Source organism: Vipera ursinii, assembly GCF_947247035.1.
Source record: "Vipera ursinii genome assembly, chromosome: 3".
In the NCBI taxonomy this organism is placed as follows: domain Eukaryota; kingdom Metazoa; phylum Chordata; class Lepidosauria; order Squamata; family Viperidae; genus Vipera; species Vipera ursinii.
This window is the reverse complement of record NC_139516.1, coordinates 21,516,912-21,537,917: the sequence shown is the minus strand read 5'-3', so window position 1 is coordinate 21,537,917 and position 21,006 is coordinate 21,516,912. Positions and strand designations below refer to the sequence as shown.

The window sequence follows — 21,006 nt, the reverse complement described above, 5'->3', positions numbered from 1 at the left end:
AGGCGCACGGAACGCTGTTACCTTCCCACCGGAGTGGTCCCTATTTTTCTACTTGCATTTTTACGTGCTTTCGAACTGCTAGGTGGGCAGAAGCTCACTCTGCTACGCGGCACTCGGGATTCGACCCGCCAAACTGCCGACCTTCCGATCGACAAGTTCAGCGTCCTAACCCACTGAGCCACCGCGTCCCTTTTACTTTATGTTACCAGTGGTTTATTCTGAAAAATATAGTAGTCTGTTATTTAACCAACCAATAGTACTCATCCAAAAGCTGAAACAGAGAATCATCCAATGATGTTTCAGTATACCAAAAAAAGTTATCTTTGGAAGGTTATACTATAAGAGACAATACAGTAGAACACAGTCACATAGTCTTAACTAACTGAAAACATAGTTAAGAGGGAAGACAAGTTCTCCCAAATTGAAAACAATTTATTTCTGGTTCAGACATCACCCTGTCAACAAAAGTGCGTATAGTCAAGGCTATGGTCTTCCCAGCTGCAATGTATGGCAGTGAAAGTTGGACCATAAGAAAGGCTGAGCACCAAAGAATTGAGGCCTTTTAACTATGGTGCTGGAGAAGACTCCTGCGAGTCCCTTGGACTGCAAGGCGATCAAACCGGTCAGTCCTAGAAGAGATCAACCCTGACTGCTCTTTAGAAGGCCAGATCCTGAAGTTGAAACTCAAATACTTTGGCCACCTAATGAGAAGGAAGGACTCACTGGAGAAGAGCCTAATGCTGGGAAAGATTGAGGGCAATAGAAGAAGGGGACGACAGAGAATGAGGTGGCTGGATGGAGTCACTGAAGCAGTAGGCGTGAGCTTAAATGGACTCCAGCAGATGGTAGAGGACAGGAAGGCCTAGAGGAACGTTGTCCATAGGGTCGCGATGGGTCGGACACGACTTCGCAGCTAACAACAACAACAACAACAACAAAAGGGATAAAATTCCAAATGAGGTGAGACATAGTATGAAGATCTCATAATAATGAACTTACTTTATTACTGGAGTGTACAGACTGTGCAGACGACAGTAGAGCCTTACACCCTACAAAGAAAAGCAAATGATAAGGTTACAGTCTAAAATATAGGTTAAAATGTTAGAACAGCAGTAAGCCTAAGTAAACCATTGCCTTGCTGAGGGACTTACACTATAACAGTTCACCCTCTGAATTAAAATAAAATAGAAACATTTAAGTAAAAAATGTTTTACTTATTTCACAATTTCCCTAAAATTTCTTGTACTAGAATATTTTAAAGCAACTATTTTGTTTTCACAATTGACACTGAGTTAATTATGTCTACTCTTCCATTCAATTGTACTTGAATAGACACTGAAACCTATTTGGTTGTAAAACATGCTATTTCCTCATCAATTATAATAATAGTAGTAATAACAAAAAACAAAGTCCTGCAAATAGAAGTAAAATGACTGTGGCAAAAGAAAGCAAAGATAGTACTAATAGTAATAGGCATTTTGAGCACAATTCCAAAAAATCTGGAACACCACTTGAGCATCACTAGCCCTGACAAAATTGGCATCAGTCAATTGCAAAAGATGTTTAACGCCACCAAACAACATCTGCATATCACAGGTCCTGGGGAAGGACGCAATAGGTGGATAAAAATGCTAAATCCAGTTGAAATATCTGGATGACTGTGCAATCAATCATAATAATATCTTATATATTCCATATTTCTACAGAAAATGCAGTTTGAAAGGGTTGGTGTAGGCATAAGGAAAATGATTCTTTATAATATATTGGATAAAGAAAATGTTAACAATGTAAAATAAGTTCTAGATTAAGCTAGAACATACTTTTTCCACAGTTTTACAAGCAAAATCAAAAGTACCTTAGACATGATGTCTTCTAATTCACTCCGTGGCTTATATGTCCCATCATCATAACGAAATCTGTACATCACCTGTTCGTTTTTGAAGTGGTGCTTATCTGAAACTGAACCATTAAGAGTAATAAACAACTTTTATTTTCCATTCTCCAGCATGAAGTCCTCCAAACCCATAATTTGTTGAACAAGATTTGGTTACTATAAAATGATACAGGGAGTTCTCAATTAACAGTGGCAATAGGGACTGGAATTTCCATCACTAAGTGATGTGGTCATAACATGTGACACTACATAACCATTCTGCTTAGCAGTGGCAGTACTTGGACTCCCTGTTTACCATTGTTAAAAAAAGTGAGGACTGTATGAGTAATTAAGCAAGGACCTCACAGGATTGCAACTTTTGACTTTCTGCCGGCTTCCTCATTGACTTTGCTTGTGGGAAACTACCAAAAAAGATCACAAATCATGGGACACTGCAACAGTCAGAAATCCAGGCTACTTGTCAAGTGCCTGCATTATAATCACATGACAGTGGCGAATTGTGCTGGCTAGAACTTTAAGGACTGGTCATAACTACCACTCATTCAGTGACATCGTACGTTTGATTGGATATTGAATGGGTGATCATTAAATGAGGACCACCTATGCACAAAGATAAAAGAGTGTATTAAATGATAATTGTTTCTTAGCAAAACATATTTCTCCTTGCACAATTCATTGCATCTACACCCACTATAATTGTTCACATTTTGGGGGAATAGTACTAGAAGTATATTTGCAAAATTTTCTGTAGCTAAGATAAAAGTGATATTATTAGTAATTTATATTTAAAATAATAATAAAATTGCTCTCCATTCATGTATTTAACAATTTACATTTCTGCTTTTTCTCTCATATTACATGTTACAATTAATAATAATACAAAAATCCAACTGGAGACCACATCCAAAGTTTTATAGCTGTAAAAAGTAAGGAGGTTGACCTTGATGGAAATATGCAGGAATCATTTCTTGGGCAAAAAATATTTTTAAAATCCAGATCAAGATAAACTAAGTTACCAGGCAGATGCCTCCCCAATTTACTGAAGAATAAGAAGGAGGAGGAGATACAGCATTGCCAGAGCTGCAAAATTCTGTTATAGCTAATCTCAATAAAAGCAGTTTTAGCCTTCATGAGGAGTCGATTTCCTGTTCTGATCTACTTAGTGGGCTTGACACTAGATTGCCCTGGGGGATCAGACACTGTACTTTTGCATTAAGGTAAAGCCATTACTGGATATAATCCAATAGCTAATAGGAATGGGATCACAGCTTAGCGGTAAAGCATACAGTTTATGTGTGAAAGGATTCAGATCAAACTGCAATTTTCACTTAGAAAACAGTCAAGAGATATAAAGTATGAGGAAGACTTTGCCATGAAAATCTACAAGTGAGGGAAAGCAGAAGCAGAAGACAACATTCATATGATAATGCAATCATGTAAATGCTGTGAGTTATGCTTGTATTGTAATGGTGGTTGTATATATTGAAATTTTGCTTCATTGCTATTTGCTGCAGAAGTCAATGGATTTTTCACTGCTGGGAACCCTGGAGAGCTCCTACCAACAATACCAGCCTACACTGACAAACAATAGCTTCCTGCGATATTGCAGTATCTTTCAGACTCTTAAAAATGGCATTGAATTAGCTTGAGAGGTACCTTTCCACAAAGGGCTGAAAGACACCATCAGTTAAATAGTTCATTATTAAGACAATTACATATAATATGTAGATGTGTTGTATCAGAGAAACAACAACTTTGTTAATATTGTCATGCCAAGTTTCTGCTGTAGCAGATTATTCAGCAGTATATCTTTATGTAATTACATAATTACAGCTAGAACAAGTCTTTTTTTCCTATTACATTGTCTAAAAGAAAGGCTAGATTCTAATTATTTTCTCTGCTCAATATTTCATCAGAGCATACTTGAAAATCGATTACACTGAATACTCAAGAACTGATGCTGTCTGTCCCAGGACTAAACAAATGGATCTTCTCCAAGATTTCAATTTATGAAATCATCTTCTACCATTGTCCACTGAGACTGTTAGAAAAAGCAATTCTGGTGTACTAATACAAGAGATTATCAAAAATGTCAGTCAAATTTAATAGAAGAACTCCCCCATTAAAATTCGTTTCAGGCAGTTTGCATAGCAGTTAAGACAACTCAAATTCCTGAGGAAGAAAATGCCTCATTACTCTGAAGTTAATTTTCCAGCTTTGAACACCTGAAGGATGCAGCAGGAACTACTTAAATAAGAAACTGATACTGTTATTGGGAAGCAGCAGGAGAAAAACAAATTCTGGGACTCATTGTTGAAGGAGACTGTCCTCCCATCCAACAAGCCGCTGGAGAGCTATTCCACACACTGGAAACAGGTCTTGATTATGCTACCCATGGGCATTCTGAGAGGAAAACAAATTGTGGCTCTGTGAACAAATGCATCTGTTCAACATATTCATTTGCTCAATGACACATTTTGATATGTATGTAAACATCTGCTTCTTAGATCTAAAAATGTGCAACCCTCAATATGTAAGCAATTTATTACAATAGTTGATCAGCACAGGAAACAAAGGAAAAAAACTGGTAAGGTTTGAAGCCTTAGGTATATTTTATTTTTTATTTTTTTATTTAGAAATTCTAAATAATTCTAAATAAATATAGTATTTTAGCTTCGCCATAAAATTTTACCACTCTATGCAAAAACATAACATATGAAGGGATCAGTGAGGCTGGTTTTGTTTTTTTGTTTTTTTGAGATCGCTGTGTCAAAATATGTGAGTACATTGTAAAAAAAGACTTTGATCAATCCACATAAGCTTTGTGCACACTAAATTAGACTGAAGTCATCTTGGAAGATGCACTCTTAAATTTCAGCAGAGTTATCAACATTTTGCCCCAAGCACAAACACTGCTGGTCCCTCAGTTTGCCACATATGCTTATACACTGGTTAAAGGTTAGCACTTGTGAAGTAAATGTTTGATTCAATGTCACAAACTAGACTTCAAGAGATTATCACCATTGCTTATCAGGAAGTAGCTTTGCTGCATTTCTTCCGAATAGATATATACAGGACTAAATAGTTAGTCTGCAATGTTTTGTCCCCATTTTTGTCATAAACTCCATGAGACATAATGGAATTTGCTGCTGAGGAATATGCATAAAGAACTGCACTGCCAAATGCATTTCTTCTGTTTTACGATCTACAAAAGAGGTTTACCGAACATTTACCTTAAATTACAGAGAACTATTAAAAATAATATTTTATTTATCATATTTAGAGACTGCCCTTCTCCTTCACGGAGCTACTCTGAACAGGGTTGGTATTGAAGTTTCAATATCATCCACAACAATATATATTTCTAACTTTAAGAGCCACTAAATAGTGAATCATCTTGGACTTCCAGTTTTGCGCGGTAGCGACCAGTCGTGAGCTTGCAGATTCTCCGCACCCCTGCAGCTAATTTCGCCCTGCCTGGAGACCCTAAATGGGTCTAAGTCATCCCAGAGAGGCGATGAAGAAAGAAGGGTGCTCCAGGAATTCTGGAATGGCAGCAGCCGTTCCATTCGACCTGGGGAATGCCTTCTAACCCGACAGGAGAAAGGCTGGCCATATTGTATCAACCAGACCAGGCTACTAGCAACCGAAGTCCTAAAGCACTAACAGCACAGCTATGAACAGCGTGCTTGAAACTGGGTGAGGAATTCTCTTTTCTATTCTACATTAATTTCCTGGAAAAGATCCCCAAGAAGCAAAATACCTCCGAAACGGAAGAGCAGGATTTCTGCCCCACCCCTATACTAACGGAAGCGGCAAATTAATCTTTTTATGGAAAATCAAAATATATGGAAATGAAATAAATATAAAACCTGAAATTTAAAATTTAAATCTGGATAAATCTAAAATTGTTTGAATGGTTAAGACTCTCATTTTAAAGATAATTGCTAATTTTGGAAATTGAAAAACAAACAGTTGCTGACATCTAGTGGTGGACAAAGACTATGACAGCTATGACTTTAATATAAGACTTGGCAAAACCTGGGAAAAGCTAATCCGTGTTTGTGACCTTCAAAGTTTTAACAACAAAGACCAGCTGTGACCAAAAAAAAGACAATAATTGGGCTGTAGACAAAGAGAGAATTATAAATTTCAGAAAATAAAATCTTTTTTTAACTATTTGGATTACAAATATCTATTTAATTGGGATTTTAAAGCTATTTGCAGAGAAAAGAAAGGAAGAGGAAAAACTCAAATTCTTGGCCATCATGGATCAGAGACATGTAGAAAGAACATATGAAGAAAACATAAATACTTCACAGGAGGAGATATATAGTATATTGCAACTAATTCAAACAACAATGACTTTAAACCACAAAGAAATCCAAAATAACTTTGAAAATATAAATCAATCTATTTCTAAGTTAACTCTACAACAAAAAATTCCCAAAAAACAACAACAGAGAAGGAGCAGATAAAATAGATAAATGGATATAGAATAGAAACTTAAAGATGGAACTTAACAAAACAAAGAAACATTATTTAATCCTAGTGGGGAAAAAAACTCACAAGAATTGGAAAAAACAACTTATCCCTTGAGACTACAAAATAAATCTGAGGACAAGAAAATAGATTGGATAAAATGGACTGTAGAGATGTCAGGAACATCGGAGAGAAAGGAAATGATAAGAGAAGCGGAGAGAAAGAAAAAGAAAAAGATTTTCAACAAACGTGGGAAAGGCAGAAGCCCTGTACAAAGACACTTCACCCGATTTACTTTTTATATCTACAGCAACATTTACAAACATACAGAAAAACTTTTTGATTCAGCAAAATAAATAAATAAATAAATAAATAAATAAATAAATAAATAAATAAATAAATAAATAAATAAATAAATAAATAAATAAAATACATCGATTAAGAAAGATACTGGGCAAAGGAAAAAGACTAAAGTGGAAACCAAGAAAATAGATGATAGGACTTACCAGAGAGAATACTTTAAAAAGAAACATTTGTTTGAATATGGTTAAAAAAATAGAAAGGTTTTGGAACATATATGTCATTCTAAGATGGATGAATTCCCTAAATAATATAGTATGCTTTTTTCCCTTTTTTGTTCTCTTTCTTGATATGAGTAATATAAAAAGTTGAAATGACATAGATAAATGAAATGTTTTAGATACTTAAATGTGACTGAATTTAAGAAAATTATAATGAATAAAAATGTTTTGAATAAGAGTTAAAGGACTAGATGACTAGATGTATTAAATGGAATGTTTAAAGATTAAACATATTTTTAATTATGGTTAAAAAGAATAAGAAATTTAGGAAATAAATATATGTTAGCTTAGGAGGGATATATTTTAAATAGTATGTTATTTTTTATGTTTCTTTACTCTTGCTCTCCTTTCTTTTTTTTCATTGTTTTATCTATGCCTTAAGAAATGTAAAAGTGTGAGACGGTTCATATGGGAAAATAGAGTTAAATTTTTAAATGTAATTAATTTTTGAAAAAATCTTAACCAGGAAGAATACCTAGAATTTGGTGGGAGAAACAAATTAAAATAAGGACTGTAACAGGATCTATGATAAGGCAACCAGAATGATTGGATAGAAAAGAAATATTATATTGATGTGATTATTATTTTTAGGAATATTGGGAAAATATATATATTTAATTGTTATCTATCAAAACAATAAGAATTGTATTATGAGTCTTATAATATGATGTTTGCAAAAGAGGATATTCTGAGAAAAGAGGAAATCAACTAAAACCATTACGAGGATTATGGATTATAGAAATCAATTGTTAATGATTGTTTTACAAATGTAACCCAACACTGTTCACCAATTATTAAGTGATTTATGTTTTAAAAAAATCAATAAAATATATTACAAAAAAAATAGTGAATCATCTTTGCCTTGCAAATTCATCTTGGTTTCCAGTTTAGAAACATAGAGATGAGTCTTATAATATGATGGGTCTCATCACTGGAATTTACTTCACCATTGTGGCATACTGGCCCTAACCCCAGTTTGTTTTAGGAACTTACATATATTTACAGTATGTTAGCCATTAACTTCCACTAATATTTGTTTTTTTTAATGTATCAGAGGGTTATTTCACAACATAGCATTATATAATTTCTGTAAACTATATGAGAAGCAGTCTATAAATATGCTAAAATAAGTTCCTCAAGTTAGGGAACTTTCCAAAGTTCTAACTGAAAGATTGGCTTTTGTACACATTTGGCTTCTTTTATGCTTCTTTTAACTTTATTACATTTGATAGAATTAGTATTAGTGGAAGTTAATGCTACAATACAAAACACTCACCATGATGGATGATGCCATTCTCCAACAGAGCTTGTCCCAGATTGACTCCTTCTTCTGGTTTGCTTATCTCCCCAATTTCTTTCAACCAAGAAACAAACTCACTGGAAAGAAAGAGATGAAGTTTAACAAATGAAATTAGCTTCCTATTTCCTTTAGGCAAAGAAATAAACGTTCAAGATGTGTAATGACCTAAGGCATCTTTCTCTTTACCAGGTAAAGCAAAGCGTGTCTACATGAAAGCCACATCTTGGAGTGATTAGGAGGCTGATGTTCAAAATCGTGCCACCTTCACAAAATGTCCAGAAAGACTCTTGGCCAATCATTTCTGTCCACCTGATCTACTTCAAGGAGCCTTCCTAATGTGTTTAAACCACTGGTGAGGCAGCATGCTGAGTCCTGCCTGAGTTTGTGCATGCATGATCTCTGAATAGTGATGTCTGTGTATGAGCCTCTAGCTCTCACTCCTATTATACTTAAGACAAAACTGTTCAGATTTTAAACAAAATGCATCCTATCTATATCATCTGCCAAACTGCATGCATTATTCTTTTTGTTTAAAATGTATGGACATATTATGGTTTCATAATATGTGCTGATTGTGTATAAAGAAAGGCATATGTCTCAGTCACTTTGACTCTAAAGTTGTCTGGGTAATAAAGTACTGACACTTCTGCAGTTATCTTAAACAGAAGAACACTGATATTGACATCCCCTAAACTCCGCTGAAGATGTTACCTAGACTGCTAACCAAACATTTGGAAACCAATCCACATGCTAGGAGAATGAACCTTCACCCTCATCCTACACCTGAGCTACAGATATTCACCACTATTACAGTCATCTTAAAGGCCATCAAGACTACTGGTACTTCTGCAATTAATCTGTGATTAACACTTGGCTTCTAAATAGCATGCCAGAGGCTGCATTCTAAGAACCTATGGAAGCCAACTTACAAAATTCACTTAGAGACTGTTCAAAGGTACAACATCACTGAAAAAAATGACTTATGACAATTTTCACACTTACAACCATTACATCATCCACATGGTCCTGTGATCAAAATTCAGACACTTGGCAACTGATTCATATTTATGACGGTTGCAGTGTCCCAGGGTCACGTGATCACATCTTGCAATCTTCTGACAAGCAAAGTCAATGGGGAAATCCAGATTCACTTAACAATTGTGTTACTAATTTAATAAGTGCAGAGATTCACTTAACCACTGTGGCAAGAAAGGTCACAAAATGGGGCAAAACTCACTTAACAAATGCCTCACTTAGCCACAGAAATTTTGGGCTCAATTATGGTCATAAGTTGAGGACCACCTGTACCAGTTTGTATTATTACTGTCTCATTTGCCTCTTCTGCCTTCTTTAAAATTACCACCTGAATTCCTAAACCTGGACTCCAAAAATATTATTGGTAGTTCCTTGATTAGGACAAAATCACACCAAAATTGTCAGGGCAAGCTAGTGTATATAAACAGGGGGCAAACTCCACACTTATTCACACTGATGATTTTATCTAGTAATAAAAGGTCTGCAAATGAACAACTACGCTAAAAATACCCCAAGACTCCATAATTTAACCCTGAACTAGGCATATTCTATTGGAATGCAAAAATTTCAAGACAAATGACATGAATAAATAAAGTTCAATAATAATTACAATAAAGAGTATTGTCAGGTCAGCAACCTAACTTTTATTTATTTCCTTTGTTCCAGAATTTCAATATGGGTAAGAACTGAAGAAGCTTCTTGGATGAGAAGCAAACCATCTTCATGGAAAAAAACAAAGAAAGTCCAGTTGCCTTTTGAAAAAGCACCCTTGGAACAATCATGATGACTGAGAATCTCCATAGACATCTGGTAGAGACTGGTATTCTTTACTATCATCCATCAGTAGATAACATCAGAGAAGAATATCTTACCATTTTGTAAATTTTGATCAATGTTTACATTCCAGTGCCTTTCAGATATTCCAGTTCTTTTTCTACAACTTCAACATGTAGAAATTATGTTCAACTACACTAACTATTGAGAAGTCCTGCAATGAATTATACAGCCTTTCTTTTTAATTCCCCTAAATAAATTTTAAAATGTTATTTATTTCTTTTGGAGTTTTCCCCCCCTGAAATACACTACCTGTGGCTTGGATGAGTCAGCCATTCCTAAAAACATGTTGAAATTGTAGAGTCAAATTAACTGTAACTGGAGGCATGGTTTGGATAAGCAAGTGACATACACAAATGGCAAGAATTACAGCTATTTTATTGTACATCTATTTCCTCCACAGGGGTGCACTTTCATGCTTTGTCTGGCTTCTGCAGAGCTTTGAAATAACTGATTTTTAACTTGGCAAACTACCAGATTCCCTCAGGAATAGGGTAATGCCCCATTCATCAAGGTTTCTTTTCTTTCTCTGACCAATCTCTTTCTTGTTCATCCATGGCTGCAAAACAGCTGCAGTCTTTCTGGATCCGAGTTGTGGCTTATGCATTACGACATGGCATTGCAGCCATTCATTCAGAGACGAAAGGATACCTTCTAAGAAACCAGGGCTACTGCCCCAAATAATATCTCATACAGAGTTTACCTCTTCTCCCTGCAATGTGTAACTTAACTCATGTGCTCAGATTTATGATCTTCCTTGAGCCATGCCTATGATTACTGGGAGAAGCTGAATTTAATAATAGCTCCAACTAAATGTAAAAGTTTAGCTGATTTTGAAAAATTAAGCAGGGTTGGACATGATTAAAAAAATGGGGGGAAAATGTCACATAATCAAAATTGGGGCACTTGGCAGACAAGGATGTAAAACTGGGCACAATTCACTTAACAACTGCCTTGCTTAGCAATGGAAATTCTGGTCACAACTATGGTCACAACTAATTCTATAAGTTAAAAACTCCTATTATCTCTGTGATCTGGGCAGAATATATTACCAAAGAAACAAGACTAATGGAAAAGATTTTGAAGCATCAGGACTTGCACATTTACGTCTGTCTGTATCCAAATCAGAGAGCAAATTTGCATTGATGCAAGAGAAAAGATTAGGAAGGTCATGGACAAGTAAAAAAGAGAAAAAAGAGTAGCTATGTTTGGAACCAATATTAAATTCTCTACCAACAACTTTGTATACACAGAGATCCGTCAAACAAACTATAAAAGTCCCACTTGCTGTGCGTGACAAGAAACAATGTTAGTGGTTTCAGATCAGAATAGCAAGAAAATGTGCAGGCCATATTTTGAAAAGAGGGGGCATATTAAGATGAACAAATATGAATTAACTGATCTGCTATAAAAAGCAAGTTGGCTGCTAAAGTTAAGTTGGAAGCTCACAATTTTATTCTTTTTCACAGATTTAGCAATTGTGGGGAAAATAGAAAGATTACTACATGGAAGGATTAAACCTTGTTTATAGTTAGATATGTGTATACAGAATTAGAATGCATAAAGGAATAACCTTCAGCTCAAAATTGGGGGTCTTTTGCTTAAAAAAAGGTGAGGAATCATCAAAGTACCTATAGAGATATTTTTAAAGCCAGTACTAAACAAAAGTAACCTACAGTGGGAAATATTTCATGCACCTCAAGAAAGATTATTACAAGATGGAACTAACAGCTTCTACAAGAATTTGGAACATTTGGAAAAGACAACTTTCAAAACAAATAGGAGATCCCTCATGACCTAGTGCCCATAATTATAGCTTCCATTCATTCAAAATATGCTGCGGATCAAGCTCAGAACTAATGCTGACAGTATCTAGACCATGGGTGTCAAACTTGCCACATCATGTGAAATGTCGTGACGTATCGCGACCTTTTTTTTTTTTTTTTGCATTGTCGGAGGTGGGGTGGGCGTGACCTCTGTATGATGCAACCGGCCCACAGGCCAGCAGTTTTGACACCCCTGATCTAGACCCATGAATGGTACCTAATCTTCCTGGCACAGCTTTTCTCATCATGAAAGTAATTAGACAATCTTCCCTGCAGATGTGTTTTGGTCTATTAGATTCTTATACAATTGCTCCCTAGCTATTCCCAGAGTGTATCTCTAGCTATGCAAATAGCAGTTTTAGTTTGGCAAGATTCCGTTTACAGGTGAAAAACAATAAAGGAAGCTACTCTTAAGTCAGTCCATGTGTCATTTGTCATTCTTGGGGCCTGATGCCAATAGGGCAAATGGCTGAATCAGAGAATGGGATTTACCTCCGACTCTGAGATGAGTCCTATGGAATTCTGTCAGTTCATAAAATGCAGCTGTCATGTGAAGAATGATTGGCAATGGCAGCAAGTAACAGTAGTGTTGCAATGTGGTGATAGATGAGGAACACAGGGCATATCCAGAGTTGGGTGTTTGACCTGTCAAAGTCCAACTACTGCTACCATCATAGCTAAAAAAATTTATATCTGCATCTGTCAAAAATACCAATTCTTTCTACATGTAGCAAACAGCATCACTTTTCTTGCCCAATATCTGAAAATTGATTGCTATGCTGCAACATCGATGGAAATGAGAAGAAAACAACACATATTCAGAATTTCATTACTAGAAAAACCCTTAGATGATCTCCTATCCAATCTCTTGTTAATATCTTTAGCACATATCAGTTTTTATTCATTCATTTATGTATCAAATTTCTACCCTACCTAGATCACCTGCATGATTGCATGGATTACAAACAATCTTCTATGTTTAATGTCTTTCCAAGTCTAACATTCACACTTTTAAAAATCACTTCCTAATATTGCCCTGGCTACAAATTGTAGGATTTTCTTATCTCCACTGATAAAAAGAGGCAACTTCCCTACTTTTATTTCCACATTTTAAATTTGACATTATAAAACAAAAAAAATGCAAAAGTATCTTTTTTTTTTCTGAACAAAAAGGGAGGGTGATGAGAGAAAGAAGGCAGGACAAGGTAAGTTATCAAAACTATTTTCAGATTGTAAGTGCTTGTTCTGCATTTGATTTCTTCCTTTTCTATAGCTTTCACATGATCTTGTCCTTCCAGATCCAAAAGAATCTGCTGTCATTACATAATCCAATGGTATTATGTAGGAATGAATGATTAATTTTAATAAATTAAGTGTGATGGAGGTTAAAGACCTTTCCAATTAAATTCCCTCAAAGCACATTTGATTTGGCTTCACAAACCATCTACAGAAAACTCACAGTCCTTTCTGTTAATTGGAATGAAAGGCCCCATTCAAACCCAAAATCACTTACTTGCCAAGAAAGCACTTGGGAACAGTACTTAATTTTCTCCTTCTGTCTTTGATAAGATTCACTTTCTTGTTCGTCATCATGTGATATAGTTTTTCTCCTTTCTCAGCAATCATAGCATAAGCATCTCTTTCCATGCCTAGCTTCAGACCTGGAAAACAAAAGCAGAATCTTCCATAAACACTTCCCAGATAAACTTGGGTTTTTTTAAAAAAAAACAAGTTGGCCTAATATCAACTAGATCACAAACATTTTCCTTTCCTTAGTGGAAATAATTTTGTAAACAGAGAGACAAAAAAAAGCTTCTCAGTTGTGAATAGACACTTCATTTCTCCTAAGTAAAGTAAGGGTAAATGTGAAGCTTCTTTTTTCATCTGTTTTCAATGGAAGCACTTCATTCACTTCCATCACAACTAAGGCTGTGTGTATTGACAACACATCCAAGTCAGTCATAAATATACTGAATACACTGCATCAAGTTTCTGATCTAATTAGAGAAAGTGTGATATTATGTCCAGTGCAATTCAGAACTGTTTTCATGATCAGATTTCTATTATAATGATTTGCAGGGGGAGGGACATTCTGGCCAATTGCCATCTTTCTCCATACTATAATATTACTCCAAAACACTTGCTGACAAGTTCTGCCAAAGGTAATTTGCAAAGTCAGATTGGGATAGAAAGCAGTCTGTGTAATTCAACACATTCTCAATTTGCAACTACATCATCAAATTCCCAAAGCTCTGAGGTAAGGAGAAGATTGCAATGCATCCCTTACTCATCTGGTTTGAACATAAAGCATTTTGTCTTAGTGCTGATAATGGCTTGGCTGTTGAAGTATCTCAACCAGATGGAGTTGCTGTTCAATAAAATCTTGAATTCATGCCTAAAACCTCCTTGATTTCATTCTTATCTATGACAAATAGAAATTGCCTCTAGACAAACAAATGAATCTCCAATTGTCAGCCCTCCCAAGTAAACCAAGCAGGGAACACAAGCAGATGAACTAATTCTTCTTTATAACGTAAGGATACACTAGAAGAATCTTGCAGAGTTGAAAGTATAAACCTCCCGCTGCCACTTTTAACTTCCTGATCCATTAGGCTGGATCTTTCCTAAGTTTGTTACTCTATCCATTAAGCCATTGGGGGCTCCTGCCTCTCTTGTCTGATTGTTACATAGGAAACATTTCTTGCCCTCATTCCCCAAGGTCCTTCACACATTCCAATACATCAGTGTTTTAGAAAGACAGTAAAACCTTCACATGTAGAAGATTAACTAAGTGTGAAAAACAAGATCAGTAAAGAATTTGTATACTACTAAAACTCTCCTGTTGGTCTGTTTGTAACCTTTAGTTAGGCAAAATTGTGCATCACAGAACATTTTTTGCATTAACACTACTCAAATGAGCTAACTTAAAGAATGTGTCTAGGATCTAGGACCCATTACTCCCATGGTATTAAAATTTGGCAAAGTTCTGGCCGTTTCAGTACTGCCACACTGCTGTGACACTGCATAACCACTGTCAGCCACAGCCAGGTGACAGTCATTTCTAATGTTTCCTGTCAGCTTCCCACAAGAAAACTCAATGGGAGAGCTGTGAAAAAGATGGAGATTGCTCTATCTCCGACTGCTTTTCTGCCCAGCTATGGTCATTCTGTTTCTCTTTTTATATAAAGAAATATCTCTGAAATGATGACCTAATGGATCACAGGTTATCTAGCTGTACCAAAAGCTCCAGAAAGCTGGTGACTGGCTGAAAATACGGGACTAAGCATTGGTCACACTTTTATAGGTCTGTATGAGTAAATCTGCATATTATGGCTTAGTATTATATGAGGATTCTACAGTTTATTTAGCAAACCATCATTTCAAAAATCCAGGTGTTATACATGGAGGAGTAAATGTAAAATATCATTATTAGAAATTATCTGTCTCTTCTTTATATAGAGAAAACCCATTAGGCTCTCTTAAAAAAGATAGTCCTACCGATTGTGCAAGTATTGATTTTTGTGTGCTAGTTCAATATATTAACATTCCTAACATACTACTATGACATATTACTATCACTCAGTAATTCATACTTCACAAGACATTTTAAGTTTCATATTAATTTGATGCTTTTTAATGTGAGTTCTATCAGAATCAGCCTTATCATTAAGCATATAGACTGAGAAAGGAAGTTGGTAAAGAAAGATGAAAAAACAGTAAAAAGGTTATATAAGTGCAACATGGATTAATCTACTTCACTGTACATCAGATATGTCAAACACGCAACATCACGTGACATCGCGCAACATATCAGGACAATTTTGCCATTGCCGGCAATGGCGTGGGCGCAGCTCCCGTATGACGTATCCCGCCCGTGGGCCAGCAGTTTGACACCCTGCTGTACAAGCATTTATTGCTAATATTTCTGAGGTCATTCATTGATTCATTCATTCATTCATTCATTCATTCATTCATTCATTCAATTTCTATGGCTGCCCAGCTCAATCAGTGACGCAGGTTTATAAGTTGTATATTATTATTATTATTATTTTTCTTCTGTTCAACCGTGTCCAATTATCAGAGACTGTCAGGAGAAGTCACTGCCCTTTTCTTGGCAAAGATTTTCAAAAGTGGTTTGAAACTGTTTCCTTCCTTGGGCTGAGAGAGAGTAGTTGGCCCAAGGCCATCCAGGTGGCTTTATGCCTAAAGCAGGATTAGAACTCATGGTCTCCTGGTTTCTACCTAAAGCCTTAACCACTACACCGCTAGTTTGCTGGATATGCAAAGTATGTATATATGTTAGTCTCTCATTTTGTTGCATTAAAACTTCATTCACACTATGCTGAGTACTTAAGCGAGCTAACAAAATTTTAAAAAGAAACTAAAGAAAGAAATGCTAAAATTAATATTACACTCAATTAACAATCAAATGCCTGATTGTTTGAATTGATTTATATTCTCCCTAAACCCTTACGCAATTTTGATCAAGATACATTTAGAACTGTAAAGATTTCATTGTTGCTGAATAAGAACAACAGACAGAGCTGGGGGGAATGGAGTTATAAGTGCATCAGCAGCTTAGCATCACTGCATTACCATAAGCCAGGGGTGTCAAACTGCCAGCCCGTGGGCCGGATGCGTCATCAGGAAACCGCGCCCACCCCATTGCCAGCAATGGAGAAGAAGCTCCGAAACGTGACATGACGTCACGTGACATCGTGAGTTTGACATGTCTGCCATAAGCGATCCAATCCACCCCCTCCTGAATTCTGCTAATTTATCTGGCACCACTTTAGTTTTGAATTTTAATTTACTAGATTCTTAGGTGTAGGCTTGAATAAATCTTCTGTGCTGCAACCTAATGAATGGTCTTGATTCAACAGTTGGTTTGGATTTGACTGCTTATCCTTAGTGTATATCAAGGTTGTCAAACTGCTGGCCCGCAGGCCGGACGAGTCATGAAGAAACCGTGCCCACCCCATTGCCAGTAATGGCGAAAAAGCTCCACTATGTCGCACGACGTCACGTGACACCGCGAGTTTGACTTGTCTGGTGTACATGTTTGCATTTTGTGTATCCTCTTATGTTAAATTCAAGCTGCATTTGACTTTAGGTTTCGCTAGCATGCTGTTGCAATGATAATGCTATTATTTATATAAGAGGAAATCAGGAACCCTTCTCTTTGCAGCCATAAAATACAAACAGGCAGCTTACCAGCAATTAGCAACACATCATTTTGCTTTGTGCTATACTTGTCTTGTAAGCAGGGAACTGGAAAAAAACATCCAGCAAGTCCAATGTTTTGCTTGAATTTCCTATCACTGTACAGTAAAACTGGCGACAGTTTGTGTGTGGTGTTTTTTTAAAAAATAAACTCTGTAGACAAGCAGGTAACAGGAACTACTACCTCGCCTGCTTTTATGACTTTGGGTGAAAAACAAGGGAATAGGGCTACAAGTAGTTCTCAACTTACTGCCACAATTGGGATTGGAATTTTTCATTTCTAAGTCAAAACATCATAGGACCAGATTTTATTTTTAAACCATTTTTTCCACCACTTATTAAACAAATAATGTGATTAAGTGAATCACGTGATTGTTAAATGAATCACCTGATCCTAAGTCCAAATCCACTCCCTTGAATGGGATGGAGCGTTTTTGCCAGAAACCAGCAAAAAGCATCACAAATCTTGGTCACATGACTACAGGATGTAGTAGGTTGGCAAGCGCCCAAAATGCTGTCATAATTTCAGTGAACTGTCACTTTAAACTGCACCCATGATCAGTTCTTCATGGCGTACTGGAATAGGAGAGTAATTAAGAGAGTTTAATAATAGTAGTAAATGCCAGAACCTTAACTAAATGTGTGCTGTACAAACGATTAAAATTTTCCCACAGTTAGCAAAAGGAATACTAATATACATTCCTTTCTAGAACATCTTTCAGCAACCTGGGGATCCTTTGGAAACAAAGAGCCTGCAACAAGGCTTTATTACATATTAATTTTTAACACTCTCCCGTGGTCTTATTATATGTATGTTTTATTGTTTCTAAAGGTTATTTAAGATATGTTTTATCATTCTGTTTTTATTGTATGCCATCCAGAGTCACATTCGTAAGCCGGGTGGCTATATAAATTTGATAAATAAATAATAAACTTACTTATCTGCTTATAAAACAAGAGCCATAAAACTCCTACACATTGTGCAAAATAAAGTCAACTGTGACTTTATACGTGCAAGAGTACTTGAGCTCCACATCTCTGAATCTGTTTAAGGGACAAACCTTCTAGAATCTACATTGTAGATGTTTAAATTATACCTCTACACCACCACCACCATTTTTTTTTTATTTTTTTTTTGCCATAACAATGAAAACAAACTGCTCCTTTTTTAGATGGGAAAATTCTGCAAATGTATACAGGCCATCTACTCTTGTCCCTAAAATATAAAATGTACCAGACACAAACTTACTTTCTCTTTGCTCCCGTTCCTTGATTATAGCATCCAGCCATTTCTGTTTGTCCTCTGCTGTCTTAGCCATACAGACAAACCATTTGTTTTTAGCAGTGTTGTGTATCTTCCATCCATTTGTTACTGTGTAACCATTACTGTGATAATCTGCTGTAAAGCACAAATGTACCAAGAAGAGTGTGAGTGCAAATCTGGGATCTAAAAGAAAAATTAATTCAACCTGGGCTCCACCATTAATAGAGACAGCCAGATAAGGTTCCAAAAGTTTCGTCACAATTTTTAGGCATTGCATTGGACCAGTCCCAATGAAACCTGGATCCTATCTTGCATGCTACTGAAATACCTTGGGTGGGGAAATAATAATAATTAGTAATAATAATAACAACAACAACAACAACAAAGTTGGAAGGGACCTTAAAGGTCATCTAGTCCAACCCACTGCTCAGGCAGGAAACCCTATACCATTTCAGAGAAATGGCTGTCCAGTCTCTTCTTAAAAACTTCCAGTGTTGGAGCATTCACAGCTTCTGGAGGCAGGTTGTTCCACTAGTTAATTGTTCTAACTGTCAGGAAGTTTCTCCTTAGGTTGCTTCTCTCCTTGATTAGTTTCCATCCGTTGCTTCTTGTCCTGTCTTCGGGCGCTTTGGAGAATAGCTTGAGTCCCTCCTCTTTGTGGCAGCCTCTAAGATATTGGAACACTGCTAACATGTCCCCCCTCGTCCTTCTCTTCATTAAACTAGACATACCCAATTCCAGCAGCTGTTCCTTATATATTTTAGCCTCCAGTCCCTAATCATCTTTGTTGCTCTTCTCTGTACTCTTTCTAGAGTCTCAACATCTTTTTTACATCGTGGTGACCAAAACTGGATGTAGTATTCCAAGTGTGGCCTTACCAAGGCATTGTAAAGTGGTATTAATACTTCACGTGATCTTGATTCTATCCCTCTGTTAATGCAGAGAGTACACCAAAATCAGGTAAGAGAGCAATTAATAAGAAGATATCTATTATATCAAGTAATACAGTGAACTCTCAGCTTCATCTAATGGTTACTGATACCAGAAAAAGAACAGTTGATCTGAACTGCTTTTAATTTTTAAGAGAGTTCAGACTGACTAAAAATCAATTATACTTTAGTGGCACAGTTTTTGCCTTGGTACAGATTGGACTACATTAATTTTCAGCTCCTTGGTTTAATCTAGTGACTGAATTAACGCATTTTAGGGCTTAGGACTCCTAAAATGAACTACCAACTAACTATAATCTAGCAAAGTTAAAGAGTTGTCAAGCTTTGTATATTCTGGGGATGGATTTTCCAGAACTTTGCCAGGCCTAGTTAAATTTATTAACAGAGACTTGGAATTTAAATACCAGTTCAGAAATGCAAGTATTCAATCCAAACTAAAGTGACACCTGCCAAGAAAACATCTGAATTTTTCTCTGATAAATGAAATAGGCTTGTTCATTTGTTTACTTACTTAATTACTTAATTTCTATGGACCCATTCCCGAAGACTCTGAGCAGCTAACATTCAAAATCATTTCCTAAACTAAAAACACCTTCAAAAATAATACATTTGCTTATTAATTTAAATTTATTGACCACCTAACTCCTGTGGAATAAATGCACATGCAATGTAAACAATATTAACATCTACAGGTAGTCCTCATTGAACGACCACTCAATGACCATTTAAAGTTATGATGGTGCTGAATGTGGGTCCTCAGATGCAGCCATCACTTGGCAACTGGCCCACAAACGCGACCTTGCAGTATCTCACAGTCATCTGATTGCCATTTGCAATCTTCACTGCTGTTTTCCAACAAGCAGAGTCAATGGAAAAGCAGGCAGGAGGTCACACGTGATGATCACCTGACTATGGGATGCTGCAACCATACCACAGCCGTCACCTCATAAATTGAGCCAGAGCTATGAATCCAGGTAGATCCCCCAAATCACCTCCAAAAGGATGGGTAAAATTCCATTAAGAGTCAAAAACAGAACATCACTACCATTGTCCTTTTGAGACAAAAGTCAATTGATCCTTACCTGTCCCATCTTCCACATTCTCAACCTCCATAACTTCTGTGTTTATTCGCCCTCTGAAAATGTAGAGGGATCCATTGATAGACTTAGTACGCTTAGATGGTTTCTTCCCAGCAACTCTGTAGTTAATGAATGCATAGTGAACAAGGATGTTTATTATGTATTGGACAGTTTCAATGCAACAACTTGCTTCTTACAAGCATCCTGAAACCTGAAATTGGGATGGGGACAGGAGTATATATGCCACCCTCTATACTGGTTACCACGTAAATAAATATTATGTCATACATCTGTTGTGGAGGTGTACTTTATAAAGAGAATGATATAGGCACATAATGACAGATGGCACAGAAACAGTTGGCAACTAAAAATACAACGCATCTTTGTGATAGGATCTGAAACCATAGTAATATTAGGGTGGTTAGTTATTTATGTACAGTATGTGTGCAAGTATGTATGTTGTATCATAGTGATTTATGTATCTGCCCATCCCTCAGTTGCTTTTGTTTTGTGCTTGTTTAATTTGATTTCAGACAAA

At 36.2% G+C, this 21,006-nt stretch overlaps 1 protein-coding gene across 1 annotated transcript in view; it reads right to left on the bottom strand.

The window, feature by feature from the left end:
• PREX1 (phosphatidylinositol-3,4,5-trisphosphate dependent Rac exchange factor 1) overlaps positions 1–21,006 on the bottom strand; it is a 222,180-nt gene that overhangs the window by 55,378 nt on the left and 145,796 nt on the right. The window contains exons 8-13 of the mRNA XM_083358786.1: positions 20,472–20,587; positions 18,425–18,574; positions 13,466–13,613; positions 8,234–8,334; positions 1,856–1,959; positions 1,000–1,049 (exon numbers count right to left, since the gene is read on the bottom strand). Coding sequence (XP_083214912.1) covers positions 1,000–1,049; positions 1,856–1,959; positions 8,234–8,334; positions 13,466–13,613; positions 18,425–18,574; positions 20,472–20,587 — 669 coding nt within the window. The remainder of the gene's footprint in view (positions 1–999; positions 1,050–1,855; positions 1,960–8,233; positions 8,335–13,465; positions 13,614–18,424; positions 18,575–20,471; positions 20,588–21,006) is intronic.